The 20,078-nt window shown below is 43.8% G+C and overlaps 1 protein-coding gene across 1 annotated transcript in view; it reads left to right on the forward strand.

Moving 5' to 3' along the window:
- The window catches only part of SVEP1 (sushi, von Willebrand factor type A, EGF and pentraxin domain containing 1), a 186,549-nt gene that overhangs the window by 152,818 nt on the left and 13,653 nt on the right, over nucleotides 1-20,078 (forward strand). The window contains exons 38-44 of the mRNA XM_009328996.1: nucleotides 1,163-3,942; nucleotides 5,171-5,396; nucleotides 6,493-6,648; nucleotides 8,566-8,629; nucleotides 13,281-13,454; nucleotides 14,940-15,116; nucleotides 16,004-16,174. Coding sequence (XP_009327271.1) covers nucleotides 1,163-3,942; nucleotides 5,171-5,396; nucleotides 6,493-6,648; nucleotides 8,566-8,629; nucleotides 13,281-13,454; nucleotides 14,940-15,116; nucleotides 16,004-16,174 — 3,748 coding nt within the window. The remainder of the gene's footprint in view (nucleotides 1-1,162; nucleotides 3,943-5,170; nucleotides 5,397-6,492; nucleotides 6,649-8,565; nucleotides 8,630-13,280; nucleotides 13,455-14,939; nucleotides 15,117-16,003; nucleotides 16,175-20,078) is intronic.

Below are 20,078 nucleotides of genomic sequence, written 5' to 3' on the forward strand. Positions count from 1 at the left end.
GACAGTCAATTGATTTCCTTAATGTCTTACTCTTCGTTTGTTTGGTCCATGGGTGGCTTTCCAGTGCCATCTGGAGACATTTGAAGTACTGTTGCCAGTTCACAAGCCTTGCTCTTTTCATTGCTATGAAAAAAAATCTGATTTGCAATAGATAATCACCTTGGGATTATTTCTCTCCTTTCGATGCAAGCACACTTCTTTACTGAAGTCAGAACTTCCCTTTCCTTATCAAATTACATTGCAACAATGGCTGAAGTTAAAAATCTCCTTGTGGCAGCCCAAGCCTGTAACAACTACTTAACCTGTGTTGTGCTTTGATGCAGAAGTGTAATATTGTGGTAAGGAATATCAAAAACACTATTGTAAAGATTTAGCTTTGAATTTTTAAAGCATTTTTCTTCTGAACATCCTCCCTCCTTCCCTAAATCTAGCCACCGGGGAATCTGCATTTGCTAAAAATTGAGGGGGAGGTTTGCATCCGAGTTCCTACATGGGCTTCCAGCAGTAATAGCAACAATTTCTGTTCAGACTCCCACACAGATACATCCTCTAATTAGTGCATATCACTCTGTGTTGTCTTCCTTAGGTAGGATCACTCCTCCAGATGTTCCTTCCAGTTAGAGACATTTTTTAACACCTCAGTCAGAGCTCAGCCTGCAACTTTGAGGGGCTTCTCAGCTGCCTGCTCAAGACCCTGCAGCTGCATATGTTGGCACTTACAAACGTCTCCTAGTAGTAGTACATCTGAAGGCTCCAGCCTTGAATACGTCTGTAAGCTAAAGATTCATAACGGCAATAGGCCATTTCATGGCAGCTTCTCCTCACCCATTTCTTTTCTGTCTTCCTGTCTACACATCTTTTGGCCTCATGGGTCAGGAAGGGGGAAAGCAGAGGAAATATTTTCTAGCTTTTACCTTTTAATCCTTGAATTTTCTGTTTTCTTTTGATGGTGCTCTCAAATTTCCTGACAGCAGAGTGCATCATCTGAGGCAAGACATTCTGTGTCAGTTATCTGCATTCATTCCTTTGCAGACAGCCTTTACTGCTGTCTGGGATTCAGCTAGAAGCTAGACCAAGAGAACAGAAGAAATTAAATCAGCCTCCTGTTGACCCAGTCATGCATCTTCATTTCAGACATGTCCCCGTCTTATCTGTTTTGCAGGAAACAACTGGACGCTTCTTTGAGAATCAGGCAAATTATCAGTGTGAGTCTGGCTACCAGCTGGTTGGGAGCTCAGTGTTTATCTGCCAAGCCAATCGACAATGGTACAGTGAATCACCTCCTTACTGTGTTCCCCTCAGCTGTGGAAAACCACCACCCATCCAGCATGGCTACTCCAAGGGAGAAACTTTTGATATGGGCTCCAAAGTTGAGTTTTTCTGTGATGAAGGCTATGAGCTGATTGGTGATGTTTCTTGGACATGTCAGAAGTCTGGGAAATGGAACAAAAAGCAAAGCCCAAAGTGTGTGCCAACTAAATGTCCAGAACCACCCTTGGCAGAAAACCAGCTGGTCTTGAGGGAAGTGACTTACCAAGTTGGTGTTGTACAGTTCTCCTGCAAGGAGGGTTATGTTTTGCATGGCTCCTCTGTACTGAAATGCTTGCCCTCCCAACAGTGGAATGATTCCTTTCCCTTCTGCAAGGTTGTACAGTGTCCTGCACCTCCATACATCCCCTTTGGTGACCCCTTGACTTCATCCCTTCATTTTGGTAGCACTGTGAAATACATCTGCGTGGATGGGTTTTTACTGAAGGGTGAGTCTACCATCAGATGCCAGGCTGATGGCTCATGGAGCTTGCCTTTGCCAGAATGTATTCCTGTGGAGTGCCCCCAACCAGAAGAAATTCAGAATGGTATTGTTGATGTGCAGGGCCTCACCTTCCTTAGCACAGCCCTCTATACATGTAAACCAGGCTTCGAACTGGTAGGGAACACAACTATCCTCTGTGGAGAAGATGGCCAGTGGCTTGGAGGAAGGCCAGCTTGCAAACCTATTCAATGCCCAAGGCCTAAGAAGATCCTCAATGGCAAATACTCATTCACAAACTTCCATTATGGGCAGACTGTTAGGTATTCCTGTGACAGAGGTTTTCAGCTCCAAGGGGAGGAAACACTGAGATGCCTAGAGACAGGGGAGTGGAGTACAGAGGTTCCCTCCTGCAAAGCCATAAATTGCCAGCCCCCTCAGCCCATCGAGAATGGCTTTGTGGAGGGTGCAGATTATAGCTATGGGGCCATGGTCATTTACAGCTGTGTGCCAGGCTTCCAGCTGTCTGGCCTTGCCATGCAGACCTGTGAAGAATCGGGCTGGTCTAGCTCCACACCAACCTGCCTCCCAACAGACTGTGGCCTGCCTCCTCACATTGACTTTGGGGAGTACATGCCGGTGAGACACGGGGAAAGACGTTCTGACCAGGAGAGTGTTACAGAGAGTCCCTCCCTTTCGCCTATGTTACTGGCTGACAATTTGAAAGACTTCAAAAGTTCCTTGAAGGAGGACAGTGCAATGCAGCTCACCACTTTCTTATTTGGAACTACCATTTTATACACATGTTACTCTGGCTACGAGCTGCTGGGAAACCCTGTTCTAGCTTGCCAAGAAGATGGAGCTTGGAATGGCACTGCCCCTGCCTGCATTTCAATAGAGTGCACCTTGCTGTCACCCCCAGAGAACGGTTTTTTACATTTCACTGAGAACACGCTCGGTAGCGCGGTGCAGTACACCTGTAAGCCAGGGTTCACACTTGTTGGCTCTGACACACGACTGTGTTTGCCAAGTCGGCAGTGGAGTAACACTGCTCCATACTGCAAAGCAATAACATGCAACTCACCTACCCAGCTTATGAATGGGAACGTAAGAGGGGAAAATTACACGTATGGGAGTGTTGTCTATTATGAGTGTGATCCTGGATACCAGTTAAATGGCCCCACAGAGAGGAGATGCCAAGAGAACCAGAAATGGAATGGCAGTGAACCAATTTGTATTCCTGTTTCCTGCAGCCCACCACCAGTTTTGGAGAACGGTCAGGTGACTGGAGAGGAGTACACGTTCCAGAAATATACAGAGTACAGCTGCAACGAAGGTTTCCTGTTAGATGGGGACAGGAGTAGAGTCTGCCTTGCAAACGGAAGCTGGAGTGGAATCACTCCAGTTTGCAAAGCTGTGACCTGCCCTGTGCTGCTGCCTCTTCCCAATGGGAGAACTAGTGGCTCAGATTTTGGTTTTAAGAAAGAAGTGCACTATCAATGCAACGAAGGATATAGCCTGCAAGGAGTGTCTATGCTTACCTGTCAGAGTGATGGTACCTGGGATTCAGAAGCTCCACACTGTGAGCCAGTCATTTGTGGACCTCCTGAAGATATCTCCCATGGCTTTCTGAATGGCTCAAGCTTTACCTATGGGGAATTTGCCCAGTATGTGTGCTTCCCTGGTTATGAGCTGCATGGCAATCCTTTACGGCAATGTTTGTCCAATGGCTCCTGGAGTGGAAGCCTTCCGTCTTGCCTACCCTGTCTGTGTCCTACACCACAGATTAAGAATGGGGTTGTTCTTGGTACAGATTTCAGCTGTGGGAAAAGTGCCCAGTTTCAATGCCTGGAGGGCTTCAAACTGCTAGGGCCTTCTGAAGTCACCTGTGAGGCAGCTGGCAAGTGGAGTTCTGGGATTCCTCGCTGTGGGCAGATTTCCTGCGGCTCTCCACCCGTCATCCCCAACACATTTATCAATGGGAGCAGCTCTGCAGATGAGAACACCATCATCTATACCTGCTTGACAGGTTTTGTCATGCGGGGGAGTCCAGAACTGACTTGTATGGAGACTGGTGTCTGGAAGAAGCCATACCCAAGCTGTGAGCTGTTAAGCTGTGGCCCACCACCTTCTGTCCCAAATGCAGAGGTTCTTGGGAACACTTACACCTATGGGAGCAAGGTCCAGTACAGGTAAGAATGCTGTTGCCATTCTGTTTCCATAAAATCTCTGAAGGAATGAAGATGGAAGGTTTATGCACCCTCAGTTAGTGCAAGTTTTTAAAAGACCTGGAAAAAAAGTTATGCCCTATCATGTGCTCAGATTGACAACGCCCACATTCCCATGCATATACAAAATATTATTTGGACCACTATCAAAACTCCAGCAAGGTATTTCAGCCTGTTGCGCTGCACTCCTCCATCACCTTTAGTTTCCCATTCCCCTTTGTGTTCCTCTTCTCTGAAACACTGGTCTGGACATTCAGGTTTTCTTAGCAGGTGGCAGCAACAGTCAGCAGGGTGTGCAATTTTTCTCCCTTTTTGGCATCCCATTTACATCTTCCTCCTGCTTCAGGTGCCTGCTGTAATACAGAAGGGCTGATCTCCCTCCTGTCCCATTTTCTGCACTGCAACACTGCACTGTCAGCAACTGTTGCTGATGCGAAATTACTCCTTTGTCAGATAGGAGAGAAAGGGGGGGTTGTTAATTTTCTGAAGCGTGCACACTGTGGATCTCTTTCTTCAAAGTGAGGAATTGCTTGGCAGAAGGGGAGATGGTTTTCTGGCAGTAAAATCAAATAATAGTATGGGACAGAATTGGGAGATGGCATGTGGATTAATTTAATAGTATCAGTTATTTCCATGCATGTTTAACAAGGTGAAGGGGGTGCTTGTGTCTGCCTTTCTACAAGTGAACCCACTTGTGCAAGCCAGTTGAGTTGCTCTTGGTGAAGCACCATGTGGAACAGAACGAATCAGCCTTAAATGTCTAAGGAAATGGCCTGTGGTCAGCCTAGGGCTTGGTTTGTTTTTGGAAGAAAGTGAGATCGTCTTTAGAATTGCTTGGCACTCACACACTGTTTACCTAACCAAAAGCCCTCCTTGCAAAGGGAAGGGCAGTGCAGGAGCTGCACTAAAACATTCAGTACCCTCCAAGCACTAAAGCCACCAACTCACTTTCCATTATGGTGCTGCAGCAGCATGAAGCAGCTGGAGATGGAAGTCTGAAGTTTCCAGCTCTCGCAACAGAATAAACTCAGACTAGGCATGCTTCTTACAGGGTTACCTTGAAATAATAGAGAAATCCCAAGGTGTGCTTATGAACAACTAGTGCTGAAAAATGAGTGTCTGACTTTGTAATTTATGGGTTAGCTCATCCCTAGCTGTGTCTCTGTGGTCAGGTCTTCATGCTGTGTTGCAGATGCCTGGAGGGCTACACAATGGTGACAGAGGTGGATGTATGCGTTTGCCAGGAAGATGGGCAGTGGTCTCCTCAAAGTATTTCCTGTTGCCCCAGAAAGTGTCCTCTCCCAGGAAATATCACCCATGTAATCGTACTTGGGGACAACTTCACTGTGAACACAAACATCACTTTGTCATGTGTAGAAGGCTATACTCTGGTGGGAGCAAGCATATCTACATGCAAGGTATAGTGTTATTTGCACTGTTTTATTTGGCCGGCTTTGTTGAATTCAAGAATCCTCCTCATGCCCTCATTAGCTTTTGGCTCTTAATTGCACACAACAAAAAAATTTAAAGCATGTCCTGCAAAATATAATATGCTTCCTTGTTGCCCAGAAGAGCAATTACTAGTTTTCCATGTATAGACTTTCCGAACTAGAAATTATTGATTTCTTCTTCCATCGAAAACTAATGCTGTCCTTTAGAAAAGCATTCCTCTTATCACATTTCAGGGAATAAATCATGTCTGAGATTTTAAAAAATAATGTCCAAAATTTCTAATGTATTATGGGGATTGTGTGCAGAGCTCTTTTTCTCCAGAATAACAGGCAGCACACATTTTAATCCACTGTGCAGCTGTAGAAACTTGAATCCTCTGTATGTTAAAGAGCGAACATCCTCATCAGTTCTGCTAGTAACCTCTTGTCACATTAGCTTTGGACAACCTTGCCTTAAGCTTGTAAATAGACTCTTTAAAGTCAGTAAGTGCTCATATGAGAAAAGCTGAGCATGCATGTTTTTGCAGAATCGGCATTTCGTAAGGAAAGGTTCTCCCCTTATTTTGCTGTTTCAAAGATCTGTGGAAGTAGGAATAGGTGTGTTTGATGAGTGTCTCTTCAGGTATCAGACTTTCCTTAGAGAGTCTGGGAAGGCAGCTGAAGCACTTAGTCATGGTGTTAGACATTCAGCCAGGAGAGAAGTACAGAACATGGAATGAGGCAGCTGTAGTTTTCATTCTTCTCCTGATGTGTTCCCTGAGCTATCAGGTGACCTTGTACAAGTGAACTTGTTTTTCCCTATTTACTTTTTGTTCCTTCTGTCTTATAAGTCTAAGCTGAACATTCCTGCCAAAGCTGAGCTCTGGTTTATGTTGACATCTTAAAAGTGTTACTTAAATTACTGAGTTTTATTAAGGATTGCACAGATAATATTACATTAACCACATCTGTACACCCACAGCCATTGGATGCTTCTACTATGATTTTCCTAGCTTTTTCATTTAGATGTGAATTAAGCATATAAAGTGGTGCCTTCACACTTTTAATTACATTTATTTTTCAGGAGAGTGGCATTTGGGTGCCACCGTTTTCTGATGACATCTGCATTCCTGTGTCCTGTGGGACCCCAGAGCCTCCAGAGCATGGATTTGTTGTTGGCACTAAATACAACTACAGAGACATGGTTCTTTATAAATGTGATTCTGGCTATGAATTACAAGTAAGCAAGCTCAAATCTCAACCACTCTAAACCTTTAGTTGTCATTTTCAGTTCTTATGTGATGACTGTGAGAATGTATTATGTCTGGTCCACATTGATGTATTCCCTTAACAGCCACAGAAGTTGGATATCTGCTGTTATTGTTATTGTCTGTAGAATGCTCCTGGTATGTCTGGGATAGTCCTTGAATGACTTAAGGGTATAACTGAAACAAATATAAGCATCCTGTTCAGAGATACACGTTCAGCAGATACCTTTCAGTGTTGGGGTTTTTTTAACTGAAGGTTGTTTCAGGCCTCTGCAAATAGAGCATTATATATGCTTGTGACCATAAATCACAGCAGAGTTAATTTCTCATGTATTGCTCTCTTGAACTGGTTCTCTGGCCAGAGTTAGACTGCATTCTTCCCTCGATTTCATAATGTCCGAAGCATTGTGTCTGCTGCATTGTGCCTTTCAGACTGAAAACTCCTGATAAACTCCACTGCCCTCAGTTCTATGACACTGCTGGATGGTATGAAAGTGATATCTCTTGTTTTAGTAAGGCAAAGAGATTTTAGTTTGTTCAATGGTGGCTTTACTCCCTGATGGAGAAGAGAACAAAGTTCTTTCCTGTCCATTGTTTTTATTATGAGCATTGGGCTCTTATCCCCACCTGAGCTCTGGAGCAGCACTGCTGTCCCTGTTATCAGGACTCAGGCTAGCCAATTCAGTGCTGCCTCAGGTGTGTTTTCAAAAGCTGCAGTGAATTCAGAAATGAAAGTATGTTGCTGAGGCATAGCATGGCCTCCACCATACCCAGGTGATGGCAGAGTAGAGCACGGTCCTGTCCAGAGGCATGAGGTGGTGAGGTGTCTCAACAGAGGCTGACTCTTAACGCTCTGTTTTGTGAGTACCAAGCAGAATGCAGGATTGTGCTTCCTTTGTACTGTCATAACACCAGTCATAAATTAAAAACTTCATGCATGTGAATTCACCCAGTCAGGAGTGAATTAACTCAGTCCCTCAGTATGAAAATAAGGAGAGTTTAGAGAATGCTTAGGTAACAATAAATTTAATTTGCATTATGTTGCCACATATGTAATATCACTGGGGATGGAGAGGTGGGTTGGTATTTAGACAGATAGGTAGAATTGGCATTTCAAGTAATTTTTGGAGGTAGTAAGCCAGTGCTTTCATACACTAAAAAGTCCTTCCAAGCTTTGTATTCCAGCTTCGCCACCTAGCGTCAATCTGCTGTTGAAGACAAGTCCCACTTTTTTTCCTTTGGGAAGCAAAGTCTGTTGGGTGTGATGCCATACAACACTCATGTCAAACAGCTGCCCTTGTCAGTGGGTTTGCTTTGTAATGAAAGTACATTACTTCAAGGGACAAATTTGTATATTGTTCTCCTTGTCTTGGAATAAAATAAGAAATAAATCCTGGGCTATTAGACTGGCTACAAAGCCTGTACATAAGAAAGAAATAACATTATTTATAAGCAGATTTAAAGAATGAGTGTTGGGGATGTGGTCAAAATCAGTATGTTACATTTATAAAACACAAGCTTGTACTATTGTTGAAAAAAATGCTAGTTAGATTTTCTGTGAGTCATGGAAGGAGAAAATTTGTCATCATAACACATTCCTGGGAACAAGAATGGTAAAACTGACAAGAAAGATGATACTCCGGGAGAACAACAAGAGAACTGACTAACTGGCCGCACAAACTTCTGGTTTATAAACAATACCCATCACTTTGCAGGAAGGAGTTCTACCCTAAACTCTGCTAGTAGACTTGGGCTGTAGCATTTAACTAACTCTTTACGTGGGTTGCACTTTAGGGAAAATGTCCTCGCCTTGCTGGATACTAGAGTTGATGGGAGAAAAGAGTTGGCTAAGTAAAGCTGTTCTTTGAGCATTTTCTTTTGTTTCACAGGGTGATGCAGAACGGACTTGCCAAGACGACAAGCTCTGGAGTGGCACAGTGCCCATGTGCAGAAGTACGTTCCACCTGAGTTTATCATTTAATGTTGGTCAAGGGTGATTTTACACAACAGAAAATACTAATGCTCATTTTGCTTTATAACTCATACTGTCTGCATTTGCCTGAAAATTTTTGATAAGTACCACTGATAATAGCCTGGAAGAGTTGCAGAATTGCTGCTGTGTGCAGGTAATAGTGTGAAGAAAATCACTACACCTTTCTTCCTTGCTCCTGTATCCCTAAGAAAGCTGTGTGGACAGCTTCCAAGTTTAAATAGTTCTGACACTTGAGGTCATGGTTTCTGGGGTTGCTGAGGACCTCTGAACACGTTAGTTGCCAGGAGTCGCAGGTACTTAGCATTCTCAAATGTAACTCTATGGATACTCATTCTCAAAGGTACATCAATTCTGTGAGATGTTTGATGCCCACTGACTGCAGTGCCGAAATAGGAGTTGTCTACATAAATACTTACGTGGACTTCAGCTGTTGGCTGTAAGTGGCAACAGTGGAATTTCCCAAGGCTTCCTGCCGGCACAACTGCAATAGATTTTTGTCTTCTAGCAGGAAGTGGAAGCACCAAGCATGATGCTATTCTGCTACTCAGGGGCAAATATCTGGGAATGCCCAGATAAATGTGTTCTTTCCCTGTTTCTAAGAGTAAAACGTGTGGAGGAGCTGTGAACAGGACAGGCCATACGCATTATGTCTGACTGGAACGTATTCCTTATGTTATAGGATTATCATGTGGACCCCCAGACATGATAGAAAATGGATCTCTTCAGGGAGAGGAGTTCCTGTTTGGCAGTGAGGTTTTTTACAGCTGTGACCCTGGCTTTGAGCTACAGGGACCAAGCCGAAGGATTTGCCACGTTGACAAAAAGTGGAGCCCATCCGCCCCTTCATGCACACGTAAGTAGCAAGCTGAGCAACATGGTGGCAGTTTTCCAGGAGAGCCTGGGAACAAACAGAGAGAGTGCTTTTGCTGGCTTCCTCCCAGTCTCCCCCTCCAGCTGGAGGGCTGTAACAGGAGGAGCCAGAGGAAAAGCCAGCCAGCAGAGAAGTTCTCATTGGCAGTTCCTCTCTGATCTGAAGGGAGCTCCTTTTGGCACATTAAAATGGCACAAGCATAGAGTTGTGCTCGGGTCAGTAGGGGAGGAGTGTGGCCTTCTATACTTGGTTTGCCTTGCATTCTGGTGTGCAGGGCCTTGGACATCATGTGCTGGGATGGTTCATCTCTGCCATGCCAAGGCTAATATATCCTGGCCAGTCTGTATGTCTGGAGATCAAGACTGTTCCCTAGGATCAAATATTCACTCTCTGTGCAGTGGAAGGTGATTAACTGTGGGAGGATGGAAAGAAGGATTTATGACTTACTTCATACAGCTTATAAATAAAATGCCAAGATTTTATAGTCTTTACCAATAAATCATTTCCCATCTTCTCATGGTGATGTCATAGTCCTACCCCCTGCATTCTTCTCTCTCACCTTTGGCCAATTTGCCTGGTTTCCACAGTAAGTGTGGGACAGGGGGGTAAGATCCTTCTTAAGTTCTGTCATTTTTCTTGGGGACATCTTGAGATCACCTTCCACTGTACAAGGAGCAAAGAAGACTGCAAAGGCAGCCTCTGGCATGCTCAGGAGAAATATTCTGGATCACTCTGTTTGATTGAGCACACCTCATATCCTACAACAATGTCAGATACATTTGGGCACATTCTCTCTCAGATGTCTGCAGCCTGACCCCCAGGAGGGGGGGCGTATTGTATAACCCTTCTCCATAGAATACTTCACAGCTTCTTTCTTCCCATCTTTCCATTAATTCAGTGTGTGAACAGAGCTGTCAGACAGCGTGTAACAGACAGACAGAATGGCCTTCGTTGTCTGCATAAAACCAAAAAGTTTTCTCCTCTCCTAGGAATTACCTGTGGGCTGCATCCCTCAATAGAAAAAGCAGAGGCCATTTCTACAGGAAGCACATACAGAAGTAATGTAACCTTTGTGTGCAGCTCTGGATACCATCTTGTTGGGCCCCAGAATATCACATGTCTTGCCAATGGGAGCTGGAGTAAACCCCTGCCATTGTGTGAAGGTAACTGTTTGGTTTCATGGCCTCGCACATTCCTATCTGGGATAAGCAATACCTCCTCCCTTTTGCATGCATATTATATGATTCAGGGATTGAGCTGCTTTCGGAAAGCAATTCTGTAATGTGCATTAAAAATGGTGCCTGAAAAATGATATGTGTCACAAGGAGCACTGCTTGTTGTTAACTGTTCTTAACTAAGCCAGAAAGAGCTTAGACATCATTTTTCCTAAGGTTTTAATCTGCAGTTTAACAAGCTTAATGAGAGATGAGATTACTTACCATCTCAGAAAATCAAACCCCTAACAAAAGGTGATGGACTGCAAGGACAAGTGACTTTTCTCCCAGTGGCCTTCTGTAGTCAATTATTAAGTTGATACTCTTTTTCTGAACTTTGAGCCCCAAGGACAGTCTCAACAGCTGAGCCTTTAACCTCCACCCTCCTCACATGAACAAACACTATGAATGCATGATGTGTACCATTTTGCAAATCACTTTCAGGTGCTTCCTCAGTGGATCCTGTTGCTCATGCCACAAAGCAGAATGAGTGCCGAGCAAGAACTGTCTGTGTCATATGGAGTGGGCAGCAGTGGGTGCAGACAAGGCTGTCAACACAAAAAGAGAACAACTTAAGATCCCAAGTTTGAACAGATAGCCAGTATTGTTGGATGACAGTTCAAAATGTAAAGCATATAGAAGCTTACTAAATTGCAGAATCATTAACTTTTAAATATGAGTGTTCTCCATTCCTGGCCTCTTTGCCAGGAAAATACAAAATCTGGGCTTCACACTTTTCCTTTCCTCTCAGAAACACACTAGCTCATTTCTTGCCCATCACGCTTCCTTTCAGGCTGTTCTTTTCCCTACTGCATATACCTCAGGTCTCCCAAGCTAGACTTTAGACCCAGCGTCCTGCTTGCTTTTTGTAGTTGCTTCTGGCATTCTTACACGGAGCTGACATATTGATGTCTCCACACCCAGCTGCACACACAGATTCAGAGGGGACCAGCGTGCCGTGACAGCTTCACCGAAGTAAGACAGACAATGATCTTCCACTCAAGGCAGGTGTTAGGCTCCTGTCACCAGAGCCATGAAAACTGCATGAGGGCTAGGGACCATAAGATGCAGTGTTGGGCAACCACACAATGCACAGATCACTGTGCACTACAGTGCCCTAATGCTTTGCAGACCTTATAGTAGCAACCTGGAAAGTTGATAGGGGACATCCACATCAGAGAGGATGTCTCTAGTACCTAGCCAGGCACCTAAGAAAAGTCACACACTAGCAGTGCTGAACAGACGTCAAGAAGACCATCTGTCATGGTTTAACCTCAGTTGGCAACTGAGCACCATGCAGCCGCTCGCTCACTCCCCCCCAGTGGGATGGGGGAGAGAATCGGAAGGGTAAAAGTGAGAAAACTCGTGGGTCGAGATAAAGACAGTTTAATAGGGAAAGCAAAAGCCGCACACGCAAGCAAAGCAAAACAAGGAATTCATTCACTCCTTCCCATGGGCAGGCAGGTGTTCAGCCATCTCCAGGAAAGCAGGGCTCCATCATGCCTAACAGTGACTTGGGAAGACAAACGCCATCACTCCAAACGTCCCCCCCTTCCTTCTTCTTCCCCCAGCTTTATAGGCTGAGCATGACATCACATGGTATGGAATGTCCCTTTGGCCAGTTTGGGTCAGCTGTCCTGGCTGTGCCCCCTCCCAGCTTCTTGTGCACCTCCAGCCTTCTCAGTCAGCAGAGCATGGGAAGCTGAAAAGTCCTTGACTACTGTAAACACTACCTAGCAACAACTAGAACATCGGTGTGTTATCAACATTGTTCTCACCCTAAATCCAAAACACAGCACTGGACCAGCTACTAGGAAGGAAATTAACTCTATCCCTGCCGAAACCAGGACACCATCTTGAATAAGGTCGAGCACAGCCACTTCACCAACTCCTCTCTTCCTCTTGCCTGATGGCCTTGTGTCTGTCTGATAGTCTGATAGTTTAATCTTCAATGCTATTTTTACACAAACCACCTAGGAAAATCAAATGGAAAATGGGATGCAGAACAGAGTCTCCTGTATAGCAGTGATAACCCAGCTTGGACTGTCTGCCTGCTGGCTTCAGAAACACAGCTGAGAATCTTGAGAGGAGCAATTAGTAATATAAGCGTTGGCATCTTGCACCAAATCCATCCTGTATCTCATCTGGTATTTCTTGTCAGGTGAAAAGGCAGGCGCAAAGGGCTGCAAGCGTCTGGGGTATTTCTCAGCAGCAAGAAAGAACCATTTCCATGTTCTGCCCCACTGACCCCAGTATGAAGTCATAAATGTGTCCTCTCCTCCCCAGCACTGCCACATTTTGCTGACCTGAAAAACATGTGGCTGGGGCTTTTCTCCATCACTGGGAGGAGCTCCTTCTCTAGCTTGGCTACATTTCCTTCCCAGGCCTACTGAACTCTCCCTCAATGCTCTTCATGATTTATTAGTCTGTGGCTGCTACTTTAAACATATTGTGTGAGTAATTCAGGAACTGTTGGAAGTCCAGGTCTAATATCAAGCTGAATTAATGAGAGCTCTTTGTTTGCAGAGACCAGATGCAAAGTTCCAGTTTCCTTGCTGAATGGGAAGGCGATCTATGAAAACAATACAGTTGGCAGTACAATAGCATATTTCTGCGAGAGGGGATACAGCTTGGAAGGGGAACCTGTGGCAGAGTGCACAAGAAATGGAAGATGGAGTAATCCCTTGCCTCTCTGTAAACGTGTGTGTTTGCTTTGTAGTGAAAAAGTAGTCTCAATTTGTAAGCACTAAAGGCTAGGCTGCTCTTCATTTAAACTGACAGTAAACAAGAGCAACTTCTGCAGATCTTCGTGGAAATGTACTGTAATTTTCTTCTGGAGTGGCCATGAGCAGAATTTGTCACTTGTAGTTTGAAAAACTGTTTTGGCCTACGTTGGGAGATTTGTTGGTGTGCATCCCATTTTTACAGAGGATCAAAGGGAGCAGTTGCTGAGACATGTTAAAGCATTAACTTGTCTGAGTGTATTTTTGTGACAGTAACAGAACAAGCTGTGTTCTGCGTAGCTCCCTTTAGTTGGAAAGCTGACATAAAATGGAGTCAATTGTAGCCAACCACTTGATACATGAGGAGCAGGTGAGAGAAAAGTTTGGAGGAGAAGGCGAAAGGGAGACTTTATTGTTGTCTACAATTGACTATTGGGAGGGTGTAAAGAAAAAAGATCCAAACTCTTCTCAGAGGTGCACAGTGCTGGGGGACACAAGTTGCAACAAAGGAAATTCCAGCTAAGTATTTGAAGAAATTTTTCACCATCATAGCAGTCAAACACAGGAACAGGGGCCCAGAGAGGACGTGAAATCTCCATCCTTGGAGATACTCAGATTTCAGCTGGTCAAGTCCCAGCGCAACCCCTGACCTAGTTGGCCCTGCTTTGAGAAGGAGGTTGGATTTAATGGCTATATAAATTATTCTGTGATTCTGTGAAATAGCACCTGACACACGTGTGCTGTGCACACACACCCACAACAGCCTTCCTTGTTGCTGTATGTGTCTAACTAATTTTAAGATCTACTGTAGTCTTAGGGTGGTTAATTGAGACATTTAATTTTTGTATTACAAAGGACTCACAGGACTTTAGTTTAAGGAATCTGGCATCAATCTTTGCTGTATATAGAGTCCAACCTTTTCCACATTCATGATGAGATCAATAGACCTTGCAAAAATAGCTCAGCAAGCTTACAGCCAGCAATAAATAAGATCATCAGAGAAATTCTAAACTCTAATGAATGTTATTGTAAGTCTCTGCTCAAACACCTGGATTTTTGCTGCTCTTTATTGGTCCAGCACCTCAGAACAAGAAGTAGGACAGGTCTAGCTCTTTTTTATAGTAAGATTATGGTAAACAGGAAGGACAAGAGAGAATGGTTTGATAGTAACAAGGAGGATATTCCCCACTTAAATCCTCACTATGTCTTCTGCTGGTGTCAGCAGAGTATGGTAGCAAGCCATGTGACAGCAGAGAATCAAACCTTTTATTATTATTTTATGACCCAAATCTCATAATTTTACATCAAATTACAAATTGGACTTGTGTGCAACATCCATTTCTATTGCTTTTCGTATGATTTGATTTTGAAATTTGCAGAAACTATTCTAAAGTATTCTCTTCTTTCCTTCCATCCCTTTTTCCTCCCTTCTCCTTTTCCCTCACACCCTTTATTTGAACAGCAAACCCTTGTCCTGTGCCTTTCGTAATTCCAGAGAATGCCCTTCTGTCCGAGGTGGATTTTTATGTTGGTCAGAATGTATCCATCAGGTGCAGGGAAGGCTACCAGCTGAAAGGGCAGTCTGTGATCACCTGTAATGCTGATGAGACCTGGACGCCAGCAACAGCTAAGTGTGAAAGTAAGTACACGAAGTACAGTTCCGCAGGGGTTTGGTACTTTCCAGAGGGCTGGTGACCACAGCTATATCACACAGGAGCGTGACAGCACAGACGCATCAGCAGAGCTCTCCACCTAGATGCAGTTATTCTGGAAGAAGAGAGCTTCTGTCTGCTATTGCCATTTGGAGAGGTGGGTCACTCTGAGATCCAGGCACATAAAGGTGACCTAAGAAGCTCTACAGAAGAGCTATTTCTTCTTTCTTTCTAACAGTTGTTTCTTTAAAAGGATCCAGAATATGTCTATGTGGGTTGATGCCCCAAGAGCATTTGCCCTACTATCTACTAGGCCCTACTGTAATTTTCTTCTCAGTTTACCTTTTGCAAGCACTGGAGCTGGGATTGATTGTGGGATACCCTAAATATCCTGAGAATGATTCCTGTGAGATTATGGGTGATGAGACAAGGGTTGTAAGGAGAGGTGCTGCCTTTTAGTGTATTTATTAACACTGACAGAAGCGTAGTGTCCTTTTGCAGGCATGTCTGAAAGCTTTTTGGCTTCTTGCAAGCAATATTGTTTAGTTCAGACAATTACATCACCTCACTCTACAAACCCAGTCTCATGTATATCCTGGGACCATCTGAAAGTTTCTGGTCTATATGGTGGATATAGCCATTGTTGCATTACCTAAAACTGCTGTTCCTGGCCATCTCCTTGCTCGCTGAGTATCCGTACAAGTTCTCCCTGTGAGTGTCTGCACCATAAAGAAGTCCTACTTTTTGATTTCCCATCAGAGGTGTCTCTCTGGCACCTCCAAGGTCCTTTGTGCAAAGCACTGTGTCCAGGCTTAGAAACTGTATTGTGTAGGCTTTGCAGCTCACCAGCCTCTGGGTGATTTCTTTTGTTTAGAGATATCTTGCGGCCCCCCAGCTCACACAGAGAATGCTCTGATTCGTGGTAGCTTCTATCAGTATGGAGACATGATCACCTATTCATGCTACAGTGGGTACATGCTGGAGGGGCCCCTGCGGAGCATTTGCTTAGAAAATGGAACATGGACAACACCACCTACCTGCAAAGGTAAGTCTTTTTTATGAACAGAAGCATATCTTAACTTGCCATAAGCACAGAGATGTCACCCTAGCTGCAATAAAAATGAAAGTGAAATTTTTGCTAGTTTCAGTGCAGTCATGGTTTCACCCAGGGCATTTTAAGTGCAGGGTGTTGCTATATTTCGAAGTGAAAGAGAGGGCTTCCACAATTTTTCTCGTTAGTCCTTACTAATCTTACAGTTTCCTTTTGCTAGAATGTTGTGTCCCACACCTAAGATCCTCTCCTCCTCACATCTTTTGTGAGAAAGTGACAGAACCGGTCATCTTTCTGACATGCTGAGCTGTTTCAGATGAGCACTGCCAGTCAGTTTTTTACGGTCAAAGGTCAAGCACTGCAGAAAACAAAAGTAAGAGATCCAATGGGTGCTTAGTCTGCCTCACTTGTGTGTAGAGCTTGGCAGCTCCTGAAAATTGTTTTGCAGTAAAATACTTAAGGATAGGTTGATACAGCTCACTAAATAATACACACGAAGTACTGCAGAAAATTCATGGTTTTAACAAAATACCAAAGGCAAAGTCTAGCCTTTCCACCCTTGGCATACCAGCAGGAAAATGTCGCTTTCTAGTTTGCTGAGCTAAGAAATTCACTTGTTTAAATTACAGAATTAACTGTTCCACACATAAGATTCAAATAAATAAAAGGTTTTGAACAGAAGATGGGGGAAACCAATACAAAACATAGAAGAGATGATAAACTAAATAGTTAAAAACAGATATAAGCATCTTCAAACACTAACTTAAAACCAGGATGAGGCATAGCAAAAGGGTTCCAGGGTCACAGGGCTTTGATGGAAGAGACCTTGCCATCTGCCATTTCCGTATCAGCAGCTTGACTAGCCTTCTGCTGCAGGGTAGCTATAGAGCAGTAAAGTTAGCTGCACCCTGAAGTCTTATCTCAAATGGTGTAACAGCAACCATACTACAAACTGAGCCTTAGGTACTTAGGGCATATCAGTGGCCAGTCACAAGCGGCTCCATTCCCTAAGCTCGAGAACTCCCACAGAGGAAGAAAGGTGCCAGAACGCTCATCTGGGAACATTAAAGCCATCATTGAAGTTGTCAGGTCTGCCTTTCCTCCTGCAAGTCTCAGCTCCCTATGTTGAAAACAGAAGCAACAATCCTTCCTCCCTCCTTGGCGGTTTTCTGTTTAGGTCAGAAGCCCTTTGGAGATGGAGGATTCTATACTGTGTTAAGCCTGACTAATCAGGGTCCCCTTGTCAGTTTTTTTATGTGAATTTTGACAGCAAAATATTACAAATGTTAAGACCTAGACAAGCTGAGTTGCCCTACTTTATGAAAGCAGGCACTCTGTTAAAATTCTGTATCTGATAGTTATAATTGCTTTGCCTAAAAATCACGGATCAGTAGATCATTTTGAGGAGACCGAGAGCCAAAGAAGTGGGCTTGCAGCTCCTGAATGTTTCAGGAATAGAGAAGCTGCTCCTGAAAAACAGGTTTCTCCTGGTTATGTGACCATGGCTTGCCATTGCCATGAAGAATCACCCATCAAGTAGCCAAGTAGAGAAGATTTACAGTAAAAGCACCTGAGTTGCTTCAGATGTCAAGAGGTATCCAAAAGTCCTGCTAGAAATTTACACTCCCAAAGCACCAAGCCCTTTCTGAAAAGTTTGCCAAGTATCTCATCATTTCTTTCTAAACTGTGGTGGCTACAGAATCCAAGGGATCTCTGTATAATAGCTACTCTACCTAAGCTAGAATTCATTAGTAAAATTATTTGGATATTATCTCTTCAGATTGTAACACTTCGGATTCTTCAACTGCCCCTTTAATATCACCAGCTTTACTTTTTATTCTTATAGAATATTTATTAGTTACACAGAACCCTACTTTATGCCAAGGGCTGTCGTTTTCTGCTAAGAGAGGTTCTTGCCACTGGTTACTAGCAACCTGGAAGGGCTGATCTGCAAAGCACTGTCAAACGTGTCCTGTTTGCAACACCATGGAGTCTGCTGGCACTGTTCAGAGGAATAAGAGTTAGGGGAAATTACTTCAAAAAACAAAGTGATGTGGTGGACAGACGTTCAGGGTGTAGTGCAGGAAAACAAAGCAGAATAACCTGCCTTTTGGTGTATTAAGGGAGAGGAATAACAATTTCCCCCTCTCTTTTCACCTAAAAGGGGAACTAAAAAGGACCAAAGATGTTTCTGAGAGGAGCAACCTGTGTTTTCATGACACATGTCAAAATAATCTTTCAAAACTGCTTTATAATTCATTTGAGGGATTTGCCTAACAAAAGGCCTACAGGACCCAAGCCTTTGTGGTCTACATCAGAAGCGACATGAAAGCACTCTTTGTAATGACTCATGCTGCATTTCTTGGTTTTGGCTCTGTGAGTTGATTATTAATGTGTCCTAAGCCTGCTTGAAACATTCTGGCCCGGTTGAACAGGTTAGTTAACGTAAATATTATAATTTAAAAGCAGACTTCGTTATCTTCTTTGGGAGAGCTCTCACCACAGCTGCACTTGCCTGAATCACTGCTGGTTAGAGGTTGCAGGCCAGATTCTGATCTGAGTTTCAGGGGTAAGAAGTATTAGCCTGGATCTGCCTATCGTAAACACCTGCAGGACTCAGCAGACTGCACAGATGCACACAGCTTGTCTGACTCCAATTTTTTCTCTCTGAAATGCTCTAAAATCTGTGTTGTCTATTTGCCCTCTGCCCACATCTTGCTGACTGGGAGTGGTCAGTGTGGAGCTGCCAACCAAAAAGTTCATACCCCATCAGCAAACAAGAGCATTATGAGAGGGCAGCTGAGGCGTGGAGGAAATTGTTCACTTGCAACCACAGGAAAGCTTTTTGGCAAAGCTGGGGACAGATACCAGAAATTATTTTTTCCCCTTCTTACTCATGTTTGTCTTGCAGCAGTATAATGCTTTCGTGTCCTGTGGAGATAACTCTCAGGCATGGATTTACAAGGGGATCCCAGAGATTAAGATTGATGCTGTGAATGTGAGATCTGCTACCACTAGCTGAAGTCACAGTTAATGGTTCCCATTCTCTGCCCGGCATATCAGGACTGCACTTGCCCTGCTTGCTTTTACAATAGCAAAAAAAGAGAATGAGATCCCAGTTTAACTTCCTGCCTCAAGCCTTTCTCCAGTCTCGTCTGTTGAGTGAAGAATAATCCCCACAGCTACAGACACAGAGTCTCTGCCTGCCTAAAAAGGTGTAGAACAAGTGCACACCTAGCGATGATACTGTCTTACTCATTCAGTTTCACAAGCAGGGCCTGGGCAGAAATCCAGTAAAAGCCTATCTCTCTCTGCCTGAGATCCTGGATCACTGAGCAGGACGGAGTTGTCGTCCAAAGTGATTTCTGTAACTCATAAAATATCCGCATCTTCTCCATTGACAGAGAGAAAATACATTTCAGAGACCGTTTTTCATGGGCTTTGAATTTAATGTGGGATATCATTTATACACAAACCTTTTACCTCCCATCCCATTATATATTCATGGGATATTGTTTAAGTAGTGTGGATCACACAAAGCTTTAAATGCTTTTGATTCAACTTCCATAATTTTTCATTGCACAAAGGAAATCTCGTTGGCACACTATTCTGCTTTAGTCAATAAATAGAGACAAGCTCTCTGCATAGTCATAGATACCTTTACAACAAAAATAAGTCAAAATAAGTGTTAAAATGCTATTTCTGTGAACCCACTAGGACCTAAGGTCTCTTTTCCCATTCTCATTATCAGCTGACATTTGATGGGAAGGCTCTTGCAATTGAAAAATAAAATGGCAAAAGCTTTCGCCTCATTTCATAGAATCATAGAATTATAGAATAGTTTGGGTTGGAAGGGACCTCTAAAGGTCATCTAGTCCAACCCCCCTGCCGTGGGCAG

The sequence above is a fragment of the Pygoscelis adeliae genome, unplaced genomic scaffold (assembly GCF_000699105.1).
Source record: "Pygoscelis adeliae isolate BGI_AS28 unplaced genomic scaffold, ASM69910v1 Scaffold127, whole genome shotgun sequence".
Lineage (NCBI taxonomy): Eukaryota > Metazoa > Chordata > Aves > Sphenisciformes > Spheniscidae > Pygoscelis > Pygoscelis adeliae.